The 17,658-nt window shown below is 41.7% G+C and overlaps 1 protein-coding gene across 1 annotated transcript; it reads left to right on the top strand.

Moving 5' to 3' along the window:
- Positions 1-760: 760 nt before the first annotated feature.
- LOC116374869 (F-actin-monooxygenase MICAL2-like) lies at positions 761-16,976 on the top strand. The gene is made up of 2 exons (XM_031830889.1): positions 761-994; positions 16,572-16,976. The coding sequence occupies exon 2, from the start codon at positions 16,692-16,694 to the stop codon at positions 16,959-16,961; it is 270 nt and encodes an 89-aa protein (XP_031686749.1). The 5' UTR covers positions 761-994; positions 16,572-16,691; the 3' UTR covers positions 16,962-16,976.
- The last annotated feature ends 682 nt before the right edge of the window (positions 16,977-17,658 follow it).

The following is a 17,658-nucleotide window of genomic DNA, read 5'->3' as shown; positions in this document are numbered from 1 at the left end:
CCCACCACCCCGAGAAACCACTCGACTAAGTAACCATTTTATGTAACCATATCAAACATAACATATTATACTAATGTGAGCGTCCCGGATTTATCTTTTACTATGTTACGTCTAGTCTGAGACCAGGTTTTTTAGAGAGTGCACTCCTTGGTATGGAGAGCCTTGTGAAGACATTGGAGCAGAGAGGTGTCACGGTGATTAACTGACCATGTCATCGCCATATTCCGAACGTGTCGTTTTATGTAATGGAAAAAACAGTCAATACTTTAAAGCAGTCCATGTTTACTCACTGCGTAAATGCCAAATGTAGCCTAATTATGGATCAATTAATTTAGCGTAATTTGACGCAAGTTCTTTGTGTTGTTTGTTTGTTCTTGAAACATTATACTGGACACTGAACAGCTGAAGATATGTTTGTGCTAGAGCCTGTGCACGTGCCTCAATCACTTGCTGAGTCCAACTTGTGCCTCAAAATGGATTTGAATTATTACAATGATATACATAATGATTTAGGCTATATGCCGATATGCCATTTGGTTAATGTATTTGTTGCTTAATTAGCTAAATACCCATTAAACTTAAATCCAGTTTTTATTCTCCATAAAATAACTATGGATAGTATACTACTATCTATGCTGTAATTTTTTGCACTGTGGCTACATGAAAAGTATTTGTGTCTACAGTTGTAATGAAGCCTTTCTAATTTAAATTTCGAGCACAGTGTATCAGCATTTACCATTGGGTCTTGTAATCTCCTGCACCGCCCTCGTGCAATAGACGGGAGGTACAGTGGTGGTGAGACCGAGTGAGACAATAATTTAGCCCAGTAGTAGTTCAGAATGAGTGACTGGAAGAGACGTACCGACACATATAGCCAGCCCAAATTCGATTAGATACATTTTCTCTGACCGGTCATTGCGGTTTTGAATATCCCTCTTCAATCAACTGCGAAGACTGGACCAGTTGACTTATTTTTTCTCCTCTGTAAACTAAGGTAAGTCACACTTCCAATTACGCATGTTTCACAAATCAGTGACCGCTGGGCAGATGTCTAGGTAATTGAGCAACATGACAGCTGAGTCTGACAACTGACATAGTTCATTCAAGGTTGTAAAATCGAATCTTATTTTAGGAATTCATTTAGTTTCTCTACTGTGGGATTTGTACATGTTCTTTGCTTTAGTATTCAAATAAATACATTCTGTACATACAGTATGAGCCTGTGTGTCTGAACTGGATAATAAAACATCTGATTTGTCTCCATACTCTGAAAAGATGGCTCTGTGTGTTCAACCATTATAATAATGATGTATGTGTCTCCACCATAATCCAGGTTTAAAAGCCTTTATACTTTATGTTTCTGGCTGAGTTTTACAATGGTATAGGCTACTACCATGGCATGGTATTTTCTTTAAAGTTACATTGTGTTACATTAAGAGAGAAACATGTAAATTACTAACACTGTACTACTAGTTTGAGTAGCGTGATTGTCACCTGAGACAAGTGATGATTGAAGACTAAACGATTATCTCTGAGTATCCAGGCTGGAACTTTTGTCACAACTTCTCCCATATATGAGAGAGGTTGTGAGAAATGTTCCAGCCTGAATACTCAGAGATAATCATTTAGTCTTCAATCATCACTTGACTCAGGTGAGACTACTGTATGTTTACACCAAATTAGAAATGGTCACAATTTTGGATTCATTTATCAATTGAAATCAAGATTTATTTATGTGACACATTTCAGACATGAATGCCATACAATATGCTTCACAGGAAAAAACATAAATAAAAAACAATGAAAATAAATACAGAAATATTCACTACACAACAAACATAAAAAACAGAAGAATAACAATACAAACTGAAAGACTAAAAAAGCACCCTAAGAAAAAGCAAAGCTAAAGGTGTGTATTAACATCTCTTTTAAATACGTTCAGTTTCGACCCCCCTCAGGTTCTCTGGCAGGCTATGCTTTTATTCTTGATGTATCTGGCTGAGTTTTACAATGGTATAGGCTTCCACCATGGCATGGTATTTTCTTTACATTGAGTTACATTAAGAGAAAGACAATGATTAAACAGTCATTCTTTGAGGGTTCATCACCTTTTTACCTCAGGAAAACTATATTATTATTTGATTGTTTTCTTAATCATAGTATATTGTAAAGGTGCAATTATATTGTATTTATATCAACAGATATTACTGTCTGCACAAGCCAGTGTGAATTTTCTCCTCCTGCAGCTGTTAGTAGTGAAATACAGAGTTACACAACTTTATGGCCCTTTGCGTGTCGTTGGGGAGTGGGAGAGGTATTGTGACACTGGGAGAGGTATTGTGACACTGTCTGCTTTAGCGCTGCTGTTTCTGTCAGATGAATTAATGTTCCCCTTTCATAAGAATTATGGGAAGTTCTAAGGTTACTCACTAACGTGTTTGATTTTGAGTTTGAACTTCTGGCTTTAAATAATACTGTACAGTAGGCTATATTTTTATTTGTCCCAGGTGAGACACGTTAGTTACAGCACACATGGTCAGATGATCACAGATCCGTTTCAGAGACATCTGTAAGGTATGGAGACATCTGTATGGTATGTTTAGATACAGTATATAATCTGTTATAAGCACTCATTTTTGGATGACTGAAATCTGAATTGAATTGTCAATTTTCATTTTGGTACTCTTGAAAGTGTACCTACAGTATGTGGGGGTATCTGTCTGACACGTTTATCTCAAAGTCACTCTAGAAAACAGGCCACTGTGAGTATCTGGCCATGAGAGAGCAGCTGGGATTCTGTAAGGACATTTTGAGAAGGCAGCAGCAATCACACAGTCATGTAATTTTCCGCCCCCTCTTGAATGAGCAATAATTTCCTGTGCATCCTGTGCCGGTTGAAAACATGGCACGCTCTTCCTCACAGTGCTGTAAGACTTAAAGTCCTGCTTTATTACTCTGTGATTCACTACCTTACTGATAGAGTATGTGTCAACATCTCAATACACTACATGTCTGTCTCTGAATCTGTCTCAGGTATTGGTTGTCCATGTGTGATTTAAGTAGTCTGTTCTCCCTGGATTCGATAAATATTGCACGCTCAAACAAAAAAGACAATATTTTATTCCTTTCTTGCTGGAATTTCCTCAGGAATGTTCAACCTTGTTAGTATTTCTTGTGCTATAAAGCAACTGAAGTTAAGGAACAGTACAAATAATATTGTTCAGTACGATTTATACACTTGCTGTTAGCCATGGGAGTATACTCTTAGAAAATAAAATGTTCTTTGGTCTACTGTACATAACTTTTAGGTGTTCCATATAAGAAGCAAGTGATAGAACCCTTTTTGGTTCGATATGGAACCTTTTCCCAAGACTATACAACATAAACTAAACAAATGTGATTACTTCATTGCCAATGTTTTTGCGCAGTGTATACAACAGACATTAACAAATCAAAAGTTTATCTGTAGCGGTGCACTTCCTTCATTTTTCTTCTCCTGTTTCATCACCATACCTATGCTATCTGGAATAACAATACATCAGCAGGTTTGACTTGCTCTCCCCAAAAGCAGATTTCTAGAAAGATCACAAGGTTTTACAGTGGGGCAAAAAAGTATTTAGTCAGCCACCAATTGTGCAAGTTCTCCCACTTAAAAATATGAGAGAGGCCTGTAATTTTCATCATAGGTACACTTCAACTATGACAGACAAAATGAGAAAAGGATTTTTAATGAATTTATTTGCAAATTATGGTGGAAAATAAGTATTTGGTCAATAACAAAAGTTTATCTCAATAATTTGTTATATACCCTTTGTTGGCAATGACAGAGGTCAAACGTTTTCTGTAAGTCTTCACAAGGTTTTCACACACTGTTGCTGGTATTTTGGCCCATTCCTCCATGCAGATCTCCTCTAGAGCAGTGATGTTTTGGGGCTGTTGCTGGGCAACACGGACTTTCAACTCCCTCCAAAGATTTTCTATGGGGTTGAGATCTGGTGACTGGCTAGGCCACTCCAGGACCTTGAAATGCTTCTTACGAAGACACTCCTTCGTTGCCCGGGCGGTGTGTTTGGGATCATTGTCATGTTGAAAGACCCAGCCACGTTTCATCTTCAATGCCCTTGCTGATGGAAGGAGGTTTTCACTCAAAATCTCACGATACATGGCCCCATTCATTCTTTCCTTTACTCGGAATAGTCGTCCTGGTCCCTTTGCAGAAAAACAGCCCCAAAGCATGATGTTTCCACCCCCATGCTTCACAGTAGGTATGGTGTTCTTTGGATGCAACTCAGCATTCTTTGTCCTCCAAACACGACGAGTTGAGTTTTTACCAAAAAGTTATATTTTGGTTTCATCTGACCATATGACATTCTCCCAATCTTCTTCTGGATCATCCAAATGCTCTCTAGCAAACTTCAGACGGGCCTAGACATGTACTGGCTTAAGCAGGGGGACAAATCTGGCACTGCAGGATTTGAGTCCCTGGCGGCGTAGTGTGTTACTGATGGTAGGCTTTGTTACTTTGGTCCCAGCTCTCTGCAGGTCATTCACTAGGTCCCCCCGTGTGGTTCTGGGATTTTTGCTCACTGTTCTTGTGATCATTTTGACCCCACAGGGTGAGATCTTGCGTGGAGCCCCAGATCGAGGGAGATTATCAGTGGTTTGTATGTCTTCCATTTCCTAATAATTGCTCCCACAGTTGATTTCTTCAAACCAAGCTGCTTACCTATTGCAGATTCAGTCTTCCTAGCCTGGTGCAGGTCTACAATTTTGTTTCTGGTGTCTTTTGACAGCTCTTTGGTCTTGGCCATAGTGGAGTTTGGAGTGTGACTGTTTGAGTTTGTGGACAGGTGTCTTTTATACTGATAACAAGTTCAAACAGGTGCCATTAATACAGGTAATGAGTGGAGGACAGAGAGGAGCCTCTTAAAGAAGAAGTTACAGGTCTGTGAGAGCCAGAAATATTGCTTGTTTGTAGGTGACCAAATACTTATTTTCCACCATAATTTGCAAATAAATTCATTAAAAATCCTACAATGTAATTTTCTGGATTTTTTTTCTCTCATTTTGTCTGCCATAGTTGAAGTGTACCTATGATGAAAATTACAGGCCTCTCTCATCTTTTTAAGTGGGAGAACTTGCACAATTGGTGGCTGACTAAATACTTTTTTGCCCCACTGTATATCAGGAGTGAATGTAGAGATGTAAAGATGCTGAAGGTTGATGGTCTCTCTCTAGACGTCACATTTAGTCTAATGGAGGGGGTGGGTGGGTAAATATCAAATCCACGCTGATTTAATACGTTTTAATGTGTCTGCATGAAAAGACCCACATTTTGTTAAAACTCAAGAGTTAGTGTGTTGCCAAAATATCTGAATTTGCCCCTTTAAGGGAGTTTCCCAAACTCAGCATGAACCTGTTGTTCTTGTAATTTAGTCAAAATTGACTTGGATGCAAATGCTGCCAGCAGCCAGTTTCATCTTCTAAGTTTGTAATTAGTGGTTCTGTCGAGGCTTCAGGGGCAGACTGGGACAAAAATTCAGCCCTGGCATTTTAGCCACACCATTAGCCACACCAGCCCCCATCCACATAATTCACATTTCCTGTTGCTGCAGGATACTTTCCCTGCTGTAACAAACGGGCTCAAATTAAGATCGTACAACTGTGTGACTCTGTTTTCTTCCTACCTCCACTGTACTCACCTCTGAGCTGTCTCTGCTAAGCCTCCTTTCCCACATCACTGGCACCAGAAGACCAGGGGACCCCACTGCCTGCTCTGGGCCCAGCAAGATCCTAGTTGTGAATGAATAAACACATGTATTAGATTGAAAACAATAGTTGAATGTAATTGTATAACTGGTTTAACTAGTACGACTCGTTTTAAATGAACCAAGCCTTTGGATTCAGAGCTATGTCACTCTCTCAGGGCACACTACTGTAAAGAAGACAAATAAGCTGAAGTCAACAATACTTTTGTCTCTGTCAGTCAGCAGACAGCATTCCAAATGAGCAGCATATTCCAGCCTGACTGGTCTGTCTGTAGGCTTATTCACAATATTCCAGAGCAGAACTGTGTGAACTTTCTTCTTCCTCTTTGCATTACTTCCTTCCTAGAGCCACACTGTGGAAGTGAGCACATGATTCCAGGCAACAGCTCCAGCACAGAAAAAGGGCGTGGGAGGTTGAGGCTCAGAAACCAAATCACTTGAAGGATTTATGCATGGTTTAAATTGGTTGATCCTTTCAGTAGGATCCCACTCTGCCAACTTAAACCAGCAGGATATAAATCTCCACCTAGACTACATTAATAAGTTCCCCCTGGCTTGTACAAGCTCAGACATCGGTCATTAAGGGAACTTAAAAGGAGTTTGTGTGAAAGGCACAAGGCGAGACCCAAATGCAGACACAGGAGGCAGATGGTTGGAATCTTACAATGTTTATTAATCCAAAAGGGGAGGCAAGAGAATGGTCATGGACAGGAAAAATCATCAAAACCAGGAGGTACAAAGTGGCAGGCAGGTACAAAGTCAAAACTGTGAGGACTAGAGAAGGCAGAATCCAAAAAAGCAGGAGAATGGGAAAACCACTGGATGGCTTGGAAACATACAAGACAAACTGGCACAGAGAGACAGGAAATACAGGGATAAATACACGGGGGAAAATAAGCGACACCTGGAGGGGGTGGAGACAATAACAGGAACAGGTGAAACAGATCAGGGTGTGACAGATTGAGTCAGGCCTTGTGCTTTCACCTCCAGCAAAGGCAGTGTCACAGTGGCAGCGCTCCATCCCTTTGATCTGGACAGGAAAACAGACTCACTCACATATCCGATGACCCAATAACACATCAGAGCTTTGTCACAAAAGTAAACATACCTTAATAGAAAATGACTCAAGTTAAAGTGAAAGTCACCCAGTAAAATAGTACTAGTTAAAGTGAAAGTCACCCAGTAAAATAGTACTAGTTAAAGTGAAAGTCACCCAGTAAAATAGTACTTGAGTAAAAGCCTACAAGTATTTGGTTTTAAATATACTTAAGTATCAAAAGTAAAAGCATAAATCATTTAAAATTCCTTACATAAAGCAAACCAGACTGCACTATTGTCTTGTTTTTTAGACAGGGGCATACTCCAACACTCAGACACAATTTACAAAGAAAGCATGTGTGTTTAGTGAGTCTGCCAGATCAGAGGCAGTAGACATGACCAGGGATGTTCTCTTGATAAATGCATGAATTGGACCAATTTCCTGTCTTGCTTAGCATTGAAAATGCAATGAGTACCTTTGGGTGTCAGATAAAATGTATGGAGTGAAAAGTACATTATTTTCTTTAGGAATGTAGAGAAGTAAAAGTCAAAGTTGTCAAATATAAATAGTAAAGTAAAGTACAGATACCCCTAAAAACTACTGAAGTACTTTATACCACTGGCTGGAGGCATGTCATGACTTTCTTTACCCTGAAATTACTGTAAGGATTAAAGTAGAATTGTGTTTACAGAGCAACAACCCCCTAAGCACTCCATCATTGTGTCTATGATGACAATAAATTATCACCAAATGTCATGGACCGAGTAGGACCAGCAGTCCTTTTTTCTGAAGAGTGGCACAGATCCTTCAGGTCCGATGGAGCTGTTCTCTTTGTGGTCAGCAACACAGTGTATTTATGTTTGTAGAGTGGCCTTATACAGATGTCAGGCTATCCTCCAGGACATGTGCTGTTTTCCTCTGGAACATGACACCTGTCTATTCTGAGCATGACTTCCCTGAAAGCTGCCTTACCGGCTCCTCTATTCCTTCCCTGTGGTCATACACTGTCCTATAAACCCCTCGGTGCCATTCTGAGACATGCAATAGGATCTCTGGATCCAATTGCCTCTGCTGACTGACTGTCTGTCAGACTGTCTGGGGGAATGTCAGTTACCAAAAAATCTGCCTTCAGTGTGCAGTCACTTCTCACCGTAAGAATCTTGATCTCAATCACATTGTGAGGATCTCATGTTACTGTATGGTATATTGGTGTAATAATTGCATTGAATATGTCATCAGTGTTTCCAAGATTTTCCAATGTTGATTTAAGAACATCAGAGCAATCTTTTTACATGGCGAGAGTTCACTGCATTTGTCAGCTATTTGCTCATTTATTTGTGTGAAATGAAGAAAGGAATGTGGCACTGGATAAGGTCAAACTATTGTGTGCCAAGTGGATTACATACTGTATGTCAAACTTCAAATAGCTGGACAGACATTATTTGTGTGCTTGGTGTGTCTGAAGTTTGTCCAGATAAATCTTTCTCCAAGTCCAAGAGGACATGTGGTTAACACACACTGCGTGGGTCAGACAGGCCTCCAGACGGCAGACAGCTGCTTCACCTCTCCAGCGCCTGCTTCTGTGTATATTCATTATATTCTCCTCTCTAGATGAATGACATTCACTGGGACCGGACAGATAACGCAGTGTTTTTAACCGTGTCCAAAACGCTCTCCTTTGTTTTGGCACTGCTGCCTGAAGAAGCAGCCAGATTTGAGATAGTACAAGCGAGTTATGAGGGCTGGAGAGGGGCAAAGTTGTTGGCGGGATGCTGGAACATATGGTTTTTTTAGATTGTTGTCCAGCTCTGAGGCGTAATGTCTGCTTATCAGGGGTTGAGGGCTTACTTCCTGGTTTCCTTCAGTTCTCTCGGTAATTAACTGCATTACGTGTCATTCCTAGCCCTCCCATTGTTTTTTGATAGCTAGAGGCTGTGTGGAGCAATAACGATGGACATCACGTCATTGTTTTGTGTTTTACTGGTCTAGCAGTATGTACTATATTGCTCAGTTTCTATGACCTTGGCTGATGTAGTAATGGGCACACTTATTAAGTTATTGGCCAGTATTTCCTGCCTTAGACTGTGTATTGCCTGGTTGGTTGTTATTAGACCAAGTCTTAATACAACCTGACACTGGTGTTGTTATAAAGGTATGTGAGGTATTAAGGTGGCGGGTTCCTTCTCATTAAATGTGCTCCACTACCAGTCTCATTGCATGGAGCTGCATGTGTAACTGAGGGGGAATTTAAGTTACAGCTGATGGCTCATGTGGTATGGAAATGAAACCTATTTAGATTCTTACCAAGAATGTAAGCGCATGAGCAACCATGCTAATGAGAGTGTCGGTTATAACTCAAATTGAATAAATGAAACATTACAGAACATTGGTTAAACAGCTAGTGGTTAAATAATTGTTTTGTTCTCAAAGAAATTGTGCCGATTATTTACAGTATAATGCGTGTACAGGTATGTGTGTGTTTGAGGGAGTGTGTGTCTCTGGCTAGCTCCCTTTAGCTGTTCTGCCTTGGCAGGCCAGCTGTAACAGGTACATACTTCACATCTCAGGAATTCCTCCTCTGGAAACTGATAGCATGTACACTCATCCCTCTGAAAAATGCACTGGATTACCTGAGCTCAGAATAACCTTCAGGATATATACTATATACTATAGCTCTGCCTCAGTTTCTCTGTAGAGTATACTCTGTCAGAGTCATGAGTCAAGTGTCTTTAAATAACAAAGTTATGAGAACTATTATCTAATACAATAACAGGTAACTGAGACGCCTGTGGTGTACTTTGAAAGCACCAGTGATGGGATGGTTTGTTTGATATAACAGGCATAAAATGAATAGCCAGTGTTTGCAAATGGATTAGTCATTAGCCAAGTCATAGATGGGCAGATATGATTTAAAAAACAGGTATGATTGTACAGTATGGTGAAATTGAACATTCAGGCTCTCATAAAAACAGCTTGGAATGGCCATTGATCCCAGCCGCGGTCTGCTCTTTGTCTCTGTCTCTCTCTCTCTTTTTTAAATGTGTGTTTTTTACGGGTGCTCTGTGGGTTGGTGCTGTCTGCCTGCTGATTGCCTTTCCATGCTGTCAGATGGAGATCATGGGTGAGGTCATGGGATTCCATCTGGGACAATGTAGCATCAGCTCTTCTAGCTGACCACACAGTGCCGTTGGAAAAGTATTCAGACACTTTACTCAGTACTTTGTTGAAGCACCTTTGGCAGTGATTACAGCATCGAGTCTTCTTGAGTATGACGCTACAAGCTTGGCACACCTTTATTTGGGGAGTTTCTCCCATTCATCTCTGCAGATCCTCTCAAGCTCTGTCAGGTTGGATGGGGAATGTTGCTGCACAGCTATTTTCAGGTCTCTCCAGAGATGTTCGATCGGGTTCAAGTCCGGGCTCTGGCTGGGCCACTCAAGGACTTTCAGAGACTTGACTAGTCCCGAAGCCACTCCTATGTTGTCTTGGCTGTGTGCTTAGGGTCGTTGTCCTGTTGGAAGGTGAACCTTCACCCCAGTCTGAGGTCCCGAGCGCTCTGGAGCAGGTTTTCATCAAGGATCTCTCTGCACTTTGGATTGTTCATCTTTGCCTCGATCCTAACTAGTCTACCAGTCACTGCCACTGAAAAACATCCCCACAGCATGATTCTGCCACCACCATGCTTCACTGTAGGGATGGTGCTAGGTTTCCTCCAGATGTGATGCTTGGCATTCAGGCCAAAGAGTTCAATCTTGGTTACATCAGACCAGAGAATCTTGTTTCTCATGGTCTGAGAGTGTTTAGGTGCCTTTTGGCAAACTCCAAGTGGGCTGTCATGTGCCTTTTACTGAGAAGCGGCTTCCACCTGGCCACTCTACCATACAGGCCTGATTGGTGGAATGATGCTGAGATGGTTGTCCTGCTGGAAGGTTCTCCCATCTCCACAGAGGAACTCTAGAGCTGTGTCATTGACCATCAGGTTCTTGATCACCTCACCTAACCAAGGCCCTTCTCCCCCGATTGATTACTCAGTTTGGCCAGGCGGCCAGCTCTAGGAAGAGTCTTGGTAGTTCCAAACAATTTCCATTTAAGAAGGATGGAGGACACTGTGTTCTTGGGGACCTTCAATGCTGCATACATTATTTGGTACTCTTCCCCAGATCTGTGCCCGGACACAATCCTGTCTCGGAGCTATACGAACAATTCCTTTGACCTCATGGCTTGGTTTTTGCTCTGACATGCACTGTCAACTGTGGGACCTTATATAGACAGGTGTGTGGCTTTCCAAATCATGTCCAATCAATTGAATTTACCACAGGTGGACTCCAATCAAGTTATAGAAACATCTCAAGAATGATCAATGGAAACAGAATGCACCTAAGCTCAATTTAGAGTCTCAGAGCAAAGGGCCTGAATAATTATGTAAATAAGTAAGTATAAATAGTATAAATATATTTCTGTTATCTATTTTTTATAAATTTGCAAACATTTCAAAAAAACTGTTTTCGCTTTGTCATTATGCAGTATTGTGTGTAGATTGATGAGGGAAAAGCATTCATTTAGTCAATTTCAGAATAAGGCTGTAACTTAACAAAATGTGGAAAAAGTCAAGGGGTCTGAAACCTTTCCAAAGGCGCTGTGAGGGCAGTGTGTGCTAGAAAGACCTCTCCAGCAGGTCTTCATACTGTAGCTTTTTTAAAACAATTTGTGAAGCTTGGAGCACAAACCCCTGGTTGTATTTAAACTTTCCAAGCACAAGTTGTAGTTACTGTATGTCTTTGTTGGAAATGGTCTGATATTGTGATAGCCGCACATTAAAATTGCTTCCTGAAATGTTGCTTTGGGAGTACAACTACTTGTTAGTGGTAGACAAAGCGGGTGTTTACTGTAGTTCAATAGAAGTCCTTTCAGGATTTTCTCACCATTTGCTGTTATTTCAACTATGGTGTGAATGGAGATGTTGTGTTGTACCACAACTTGCATGGTAAGGGGAACACCCTTACCCCAAAGCAGCATAATAATACATCCTTTGCATAAACAAATGACCCTGCCAATTAAAGCACCTGTATGCTATGCTGAGCCCCTCACAGCCCTCTCTCAGCACTCGTGAACATTACATCACCAAAACACACTGATAACAGCCTACAGAATGGGCCCAGAGTCATGAGCACGCCATTGGATATCTGTGGTTGAACCATTGACAGAGGTCTGTAGGCGTTGCCTTCCTTTTTGATAGAGCAGTTCAGTGCTATGTGAGGCATGCAGCGTTGGAATGCAGTCTGGGGCTTGGCTGTCTCCAGAGCGAGGCCTGTAGGGTTTTGTGTCTGACACTAGGACAGGAGCCGGGGGTCACTATGGTGTGTGTGTATCAGCCTAGGGACAGAAGTTGACACCCCTCCCACATTGTCCTCAATACGAGCTGGCATCCCATTATCCAGGATGAATGACTGTAAGGCAAAGAAACAACAGCGAACAGGATGCAAAATATACAGCTAGTTTGGGCCAAACAGGATTCTGTAAGATAGAATGATTTTGTTTGTATGAGAACTGGCATGTTTCCAGTGACCGCAAATAGTGCTCATGTTCCAGGGAAAATCCTTTCAAATTGTATTTTGTTCTTTTTTGGAATTAGCCCACGGTAATACAGTCCCAAAATGCATCATCATGAGTGACACTTTGCTTCTTGAAAATCCTATATCTTGAAAACTCAACTGCTGACATGCAAAACATTTTGAGACTGTATCAACAGTGGACTAATACCTAAAGATTTTTCCTTTAAGTATGCCTATTTAGAGTTGTTTCCCAAAATGCTTCACTGAAAGCTGTCTGAGAACCAAGACTTGGTTCAAGGACTTGACAACAGAAGTCTCATGTATCTTTGCTCCAAGCTAACACCTCCCATGTGGAGTTGCTTATCATTTGAGGGGCGGCAGTGGTTAGCGCATTGGACTAGTAACCGGAAGGTTGCAAGTTCAAACCCCCTAGCTGACAAGGTACAAATCTGTTCTTCTGCCCCTGAACAGGCAGTTAACCCACTGTTCCTAGGCTGTCATTGAAAATAAGTATTTGTTTTTAACTGACTTGCCTGGTTAAATAAAGATCAAATAAAAATGTGTCAGTGACATAATAACACTTTTCTTAATGGACAGATGGCATATCGATCAGCTGCTGCACAGTGGAAGAGGAGAGCTGGTGTCACTCGGACCAACTCCAGTAGGCAGCAGAGCAGATACACTACATGACCCTTTGCTGCTCTAACAGCCTCCACTCTTCTGGGAAGGCTTTCCACTAGATGTTGGAACATTGCTGCGGGGACTTGCTTCCATTCAGCCACAAGAGCATTAGTGAGGTTGGGCACTGATATTGGGCGATTAGGCCTGGCTCGCAGTCGGCGTTCCAAGTCATCCCAATGGTGTTCGATAGTGTTTAGGTCAGAACTTTGTGCAGGCCAGTCAAGCTCTTCCACACCGATCTCAACATTTCTGTATGGACCTCGCTTTGTGCACGGGGGCATTGTCATGCTAAAATAAGAAAGGTCCTTCCCCAAACTGTTCCCACAAAGTTGGAAGCACATAATTGTCTAGAATGTTATTGTATGATGTAGCATTAAGATTTCCCTTCACTGGAACTAAGGGGTCTAGCCGGAACCATAAAAACAGCCCCAGACCATTATTCCTCCTCCACCTAACTTTACAGTTGGCACTATGCATTCGGGCAGGTAGAGTTCTCCTGGGATCCCCCAAACCTAGATTCGTCCGTCGGACTGCCAGATGATGAAGCGTGATTCATCACTCTAGATAATGCGATTACACTGCTCCAGAGTGGTGAGCTCTTCACCACTCCAGCCGACGCTTGGCATTGTGCATGGTGATCTTAGGCTTGTGTGTGGTTGCTCAGCCATGGAAACCCATTTCATGAAGCTCCCAACGAACAATTATTGTGCTGACTTTGCTTCCAGAGGCAGTTTGGAACTAGTGAAGCTACGCGCTTTAACATTTGGCGGTCCCATTCTGTGAGCTTGTGTGACCTACCACTTCGCGGCTGAGTTGTTGTTGCCCGTAGACGTTTCCACTTCAAAATAACACCACTTACAGTTTACCGGGGCAGCTCCAGCAGGGCAGAAAGTTGACGAACTGACTTGTTGGAAAGGTGGCATCCTATGACGGTGCCAGGTTGAATGTCACTCAGCTCTTCAGTACAGGTCATTCTACTGCCAATGTTTGTCTATGGAGATTATGGCGATCTATGGCGGTGTGCTCAATTTTATACACCTGTCAGCAACGGGTGTGGCTGAAATAGCCGAATCCACTCATTTGAAGCGGTGTTCACACACGTTTGTATATATAGTGTACCTCCCCCAGACTCTGTGGTGTTAGTTGGGGTGGAGGTGGAGAGTGGGGGACTGCACTGCAGCAGGACCTGCTGGGCTGGGCTCACCTCTCCCCTGGCCAAGTCCAGCACAGCTCAGCCCTCTCCATGGATGATTTGAAATGCAAAGGTCTGCTATTCCCAAACCTCACAGAAGCCATGGTCCCCACCCAAAAAGTTCCCATATTTTTAGGAGAGGTTTCCATGTTATGCTTTGATGTTGTGCTCTGGTGTGGATTCCCTGGCATGCTTTTCAAATGTTTGATTAGTGGTTTTTGAAAGAGGGGATTGGGTTATTTTTCTAGTGTCAGTTTCATTTTTCAATATATGGTGTGTGAGGGTAATGCTACAAGTAAAAGTAAGCATATGTAAGCCTCATTCATAATTAATGAAGAGTTTTCGGTCTCTCTCAGTTAAGGTGTGGCCTGAGTACCATCCTGGCCACTCAATGATACAGAGAGGTTGTCCTCAAACTAATATTCTGTTTCACTTTTATCCTTCGGACCTGTCGAGACATCAATATTATCATAGGGAATTCAATGGCTTTGAAATCCTATAGGGGAGCGAAAAAACAAACAAACACAACTCTCAAAATGGTCTCAGAGCATTTCTTATTATTCTGTAATTTAACATTTAACATTTAGTATGTGTTACGTTTCATATGGTATGTATTCATTTGTGGATGTTGTATTTTTTTTTAATTTTTTTAATTTTTTATTTCACCTTTATTTAACCAGGTAGGCTAGTTGAGAACAAGTTCTCATTTGCAACTGCGACCTGGCCAAGATAAAGCATAGCAGTGTGAGCATACAACAAAGAGTTACACATGGAGTAAACAATTAACAAGTCAATAACACAGTAGAAAACGAAGGGGGGGTCTATATACAATGTGTGCAAAAGGCATGAGGAGGTAGGCAAATAATTACAATTTTGCAGATTAACACTGGAGTGATAAAAGATCAGATGGTCATGTACAGGTAGAGATATTGGTGTGCAGAAGAGCAGAAAAGTAAATAAATAAAAACAGTACGGGGATGAGGTAGGTGAAAAGGGTGGGCTATTTACCAATAGACTATGTACAGCTGCAGCGATCGGTTAGCTGCTCAGATAGCTGATGTTTGAAGTTGGTGTGATATGTTAAGAATTACAATTTGTATGATAAGTTACGTATTGCATTTTGTGCAATATGTTATGAATTTGCAAAACGTACAACATGTTACGCATTTGCAAAACCTCTTATATGTTACAAATTCACATTTGTTTTGGCTAACATTAGCTAGGTGGCTAATGCTAACATTCGTTTTTTTAGTGGTTAGGGTTAGGGTTAGCTAAAATGCTAAGTAATTGCAAAGTACCTAAAAAGTAGTAAGTAGTTGCAAAGTTGCTAATTAGTGCATATCACTCATACTAATTTGAGTGTCCCAGATGTACATTTACTATGTAATGTAGACCTATGAGACTCGTCTACAACTCTAGGTAGTATATCCAGGGGTAGGTGTCCCCCTTCTGCGGATTAAAAAAATGAACCTCTGTCCAGTTTCCAGCCGCAAGACAAGCACTTTTTTCTCCCTGCTTAGCAGTATGTCCGTGTCCACTAGTGCCAAGTCAGTGATGTGCGAACAGGCATGGGCCGAACTGTCTGACCTCACTGAGCTGTCTGGTATTTTTATCCATAGATTTGGTCATTAGATTGAAATGCACTGTACTTTGTAGATGGAAACCATGATTCATTATTGTGTTGATATTCTCTGTGTTACTGTATGACCTCCTGTATTTCATTTAGTTCCTAGAAATGGGAACAATGTATGTTTTGAAACACGTTTCTATTTTGAGATTTTGAACTTTTGGCATTGACTTTTGGAAATGTGCACTCTTCCACAGTCCATTGTTGACCAGAAATGAAGACAATCATTATCCCAGGATCTATCTAGATACAATCAGTTAGTATGGCATGCTGTATTAGTTTGTCAGAAAATAAAAATGCTTTCTTTGAGAGCTCAAACACATCTATTCTTACACTGGAAATATAAGTCAGTGATTTGAAGTAAAATACATACAATTAAACCAGTTCTGTAGAAAATCAGTGATTGTTGCAGGCTGGTTAATTGACTGTTTCCCTAATTGTCTTCCCCATGCACTATATGAACTTGTCTATTCCCTCTGTGATTATTCTGAAGAAGGCCATTGAAGGCCATTGAAGGCCGAAACATCAAACTTTTAAACGTAAATAATAAAACTAAGAATGGTTAGCGAGGGTTGTGCCTTTTCCTGTCCAAAACTTGACTGTTTAATTTTTTTTCTCCCAATGTTCCATAAAGCCATCTGATAAGGATTCTGCACTTCTAAAGGCCGTGCGATGACATCCGACTCAATATGTTTTCTCTGTACCTCCTCAGATTGGGCATGACCATGGGGGCCAGGCTGTGGGTGTAGCCACTGAGACAGCTGGGGGAGAGCGAGAGAGGAGGAAAGGCAAGCCAGCACCAGCCAAGCACCCTGCACTCCTCCTGGGAAAGATGGGGGAGACAGAGGAGGAGAAGGACCAGGCAGGGAAGCTGTTTGAGAACTTCATCCAGGCCTCCACCTGTAAGGGCACCCTACAGTCCTTCAACCTCCTGTGCAGGCTGCTGGATCTAGACCCACAGGACCATGAGACGTTCTACTGTAGTCTGAAGACCAGGCTCACATCCTGGAGGGCCAAAGCCCTCTGGACCAAGCTGGACAAGAGAACCTGCCACAAGGAGTACAAGAAGGGCCAAGCCTGTGTGGGCACCAAGGTAAGCTAACAGCCACTCACCATGACATTCGAGGGACACTTGCTTTGCATCATACAGAGGTGTTGTTTTTCCTCTGGTGTTATGTGCACACTGTACACGGAGCTCTGTTGCATGGAAGTCTTTGGAGATAAAAGAGACAAAGAACTACAAGACCATCAGTGTGAAAATTGTCTTGACTGCACAGTGCACACTCTACAGTAGTTTGAAATAAGATCCCAATATATTCATGTGGAAGTAATATTTATGAATGTTATGCATTTCACTTCTCTTTGTGTAGCTGTGAGTTGTATGACTGGTCTGACCCATTGGACCTATGATTAATCAGTATTCAAGTCACAATAGTGACAGGTGTGACTGATTCTCTGACTTTTTCCCGGCTATAATCGGTTTTAGACAATCGGCAGTTTGTCTATTCTTAGTAGAGAAGTGCTCTGTTATAGGGAGAGTAGTGACTTAGGCAACGTCATGGTCATCACTTTAAACTGTACCTGTCAGGACACATTAAATCAGCTACTATCCTTTACTGCAGCTGGAGCATATAAACAGCTGAGAAGGTGTGTTCTTCTGATCAGACAGAACTCAAATTTCATCTTAGTATTTACACACGTATGTTCACAAATGCACATGCATGCACGTACGCACACACGCACGCACACACACACACTTAAAGCATCAGCATGCTTCAGTTCGGTTGGCGCCTAGCCTT

The sequence above is a fragment of the Oncorhynchus kisutch genome, linkage group LG8 (assembly GCF_002021735.2).
Source record: "Oncorhynchus kisutch isolate 150728-3 linkage group LG8, Okis_V2, whole genome shotgun sequence".
Lineage (NCBI taxonomy): Eukaryota > Metazoa > Chordata > Actinopteri > Salmoniformes > Salmonidae > Oncorhynchus > Oncorhynchus kisutch.
The sequence above is the reverse complement of the archived record's forward strand: the minus strand, read 5'-3'. Positions and strand labels throughout refer to the sequence as shown.

What these genes read in the sequence shown, in the direction of transcription:
- LOC116374869 (XM_031830889.1), top strand. Translation starts at nt 16,692, where the DNA reads ATGGGGGAGACAGAGGAGGAGAAGGACCAGGCAGGGAAGCTGTTTGAG.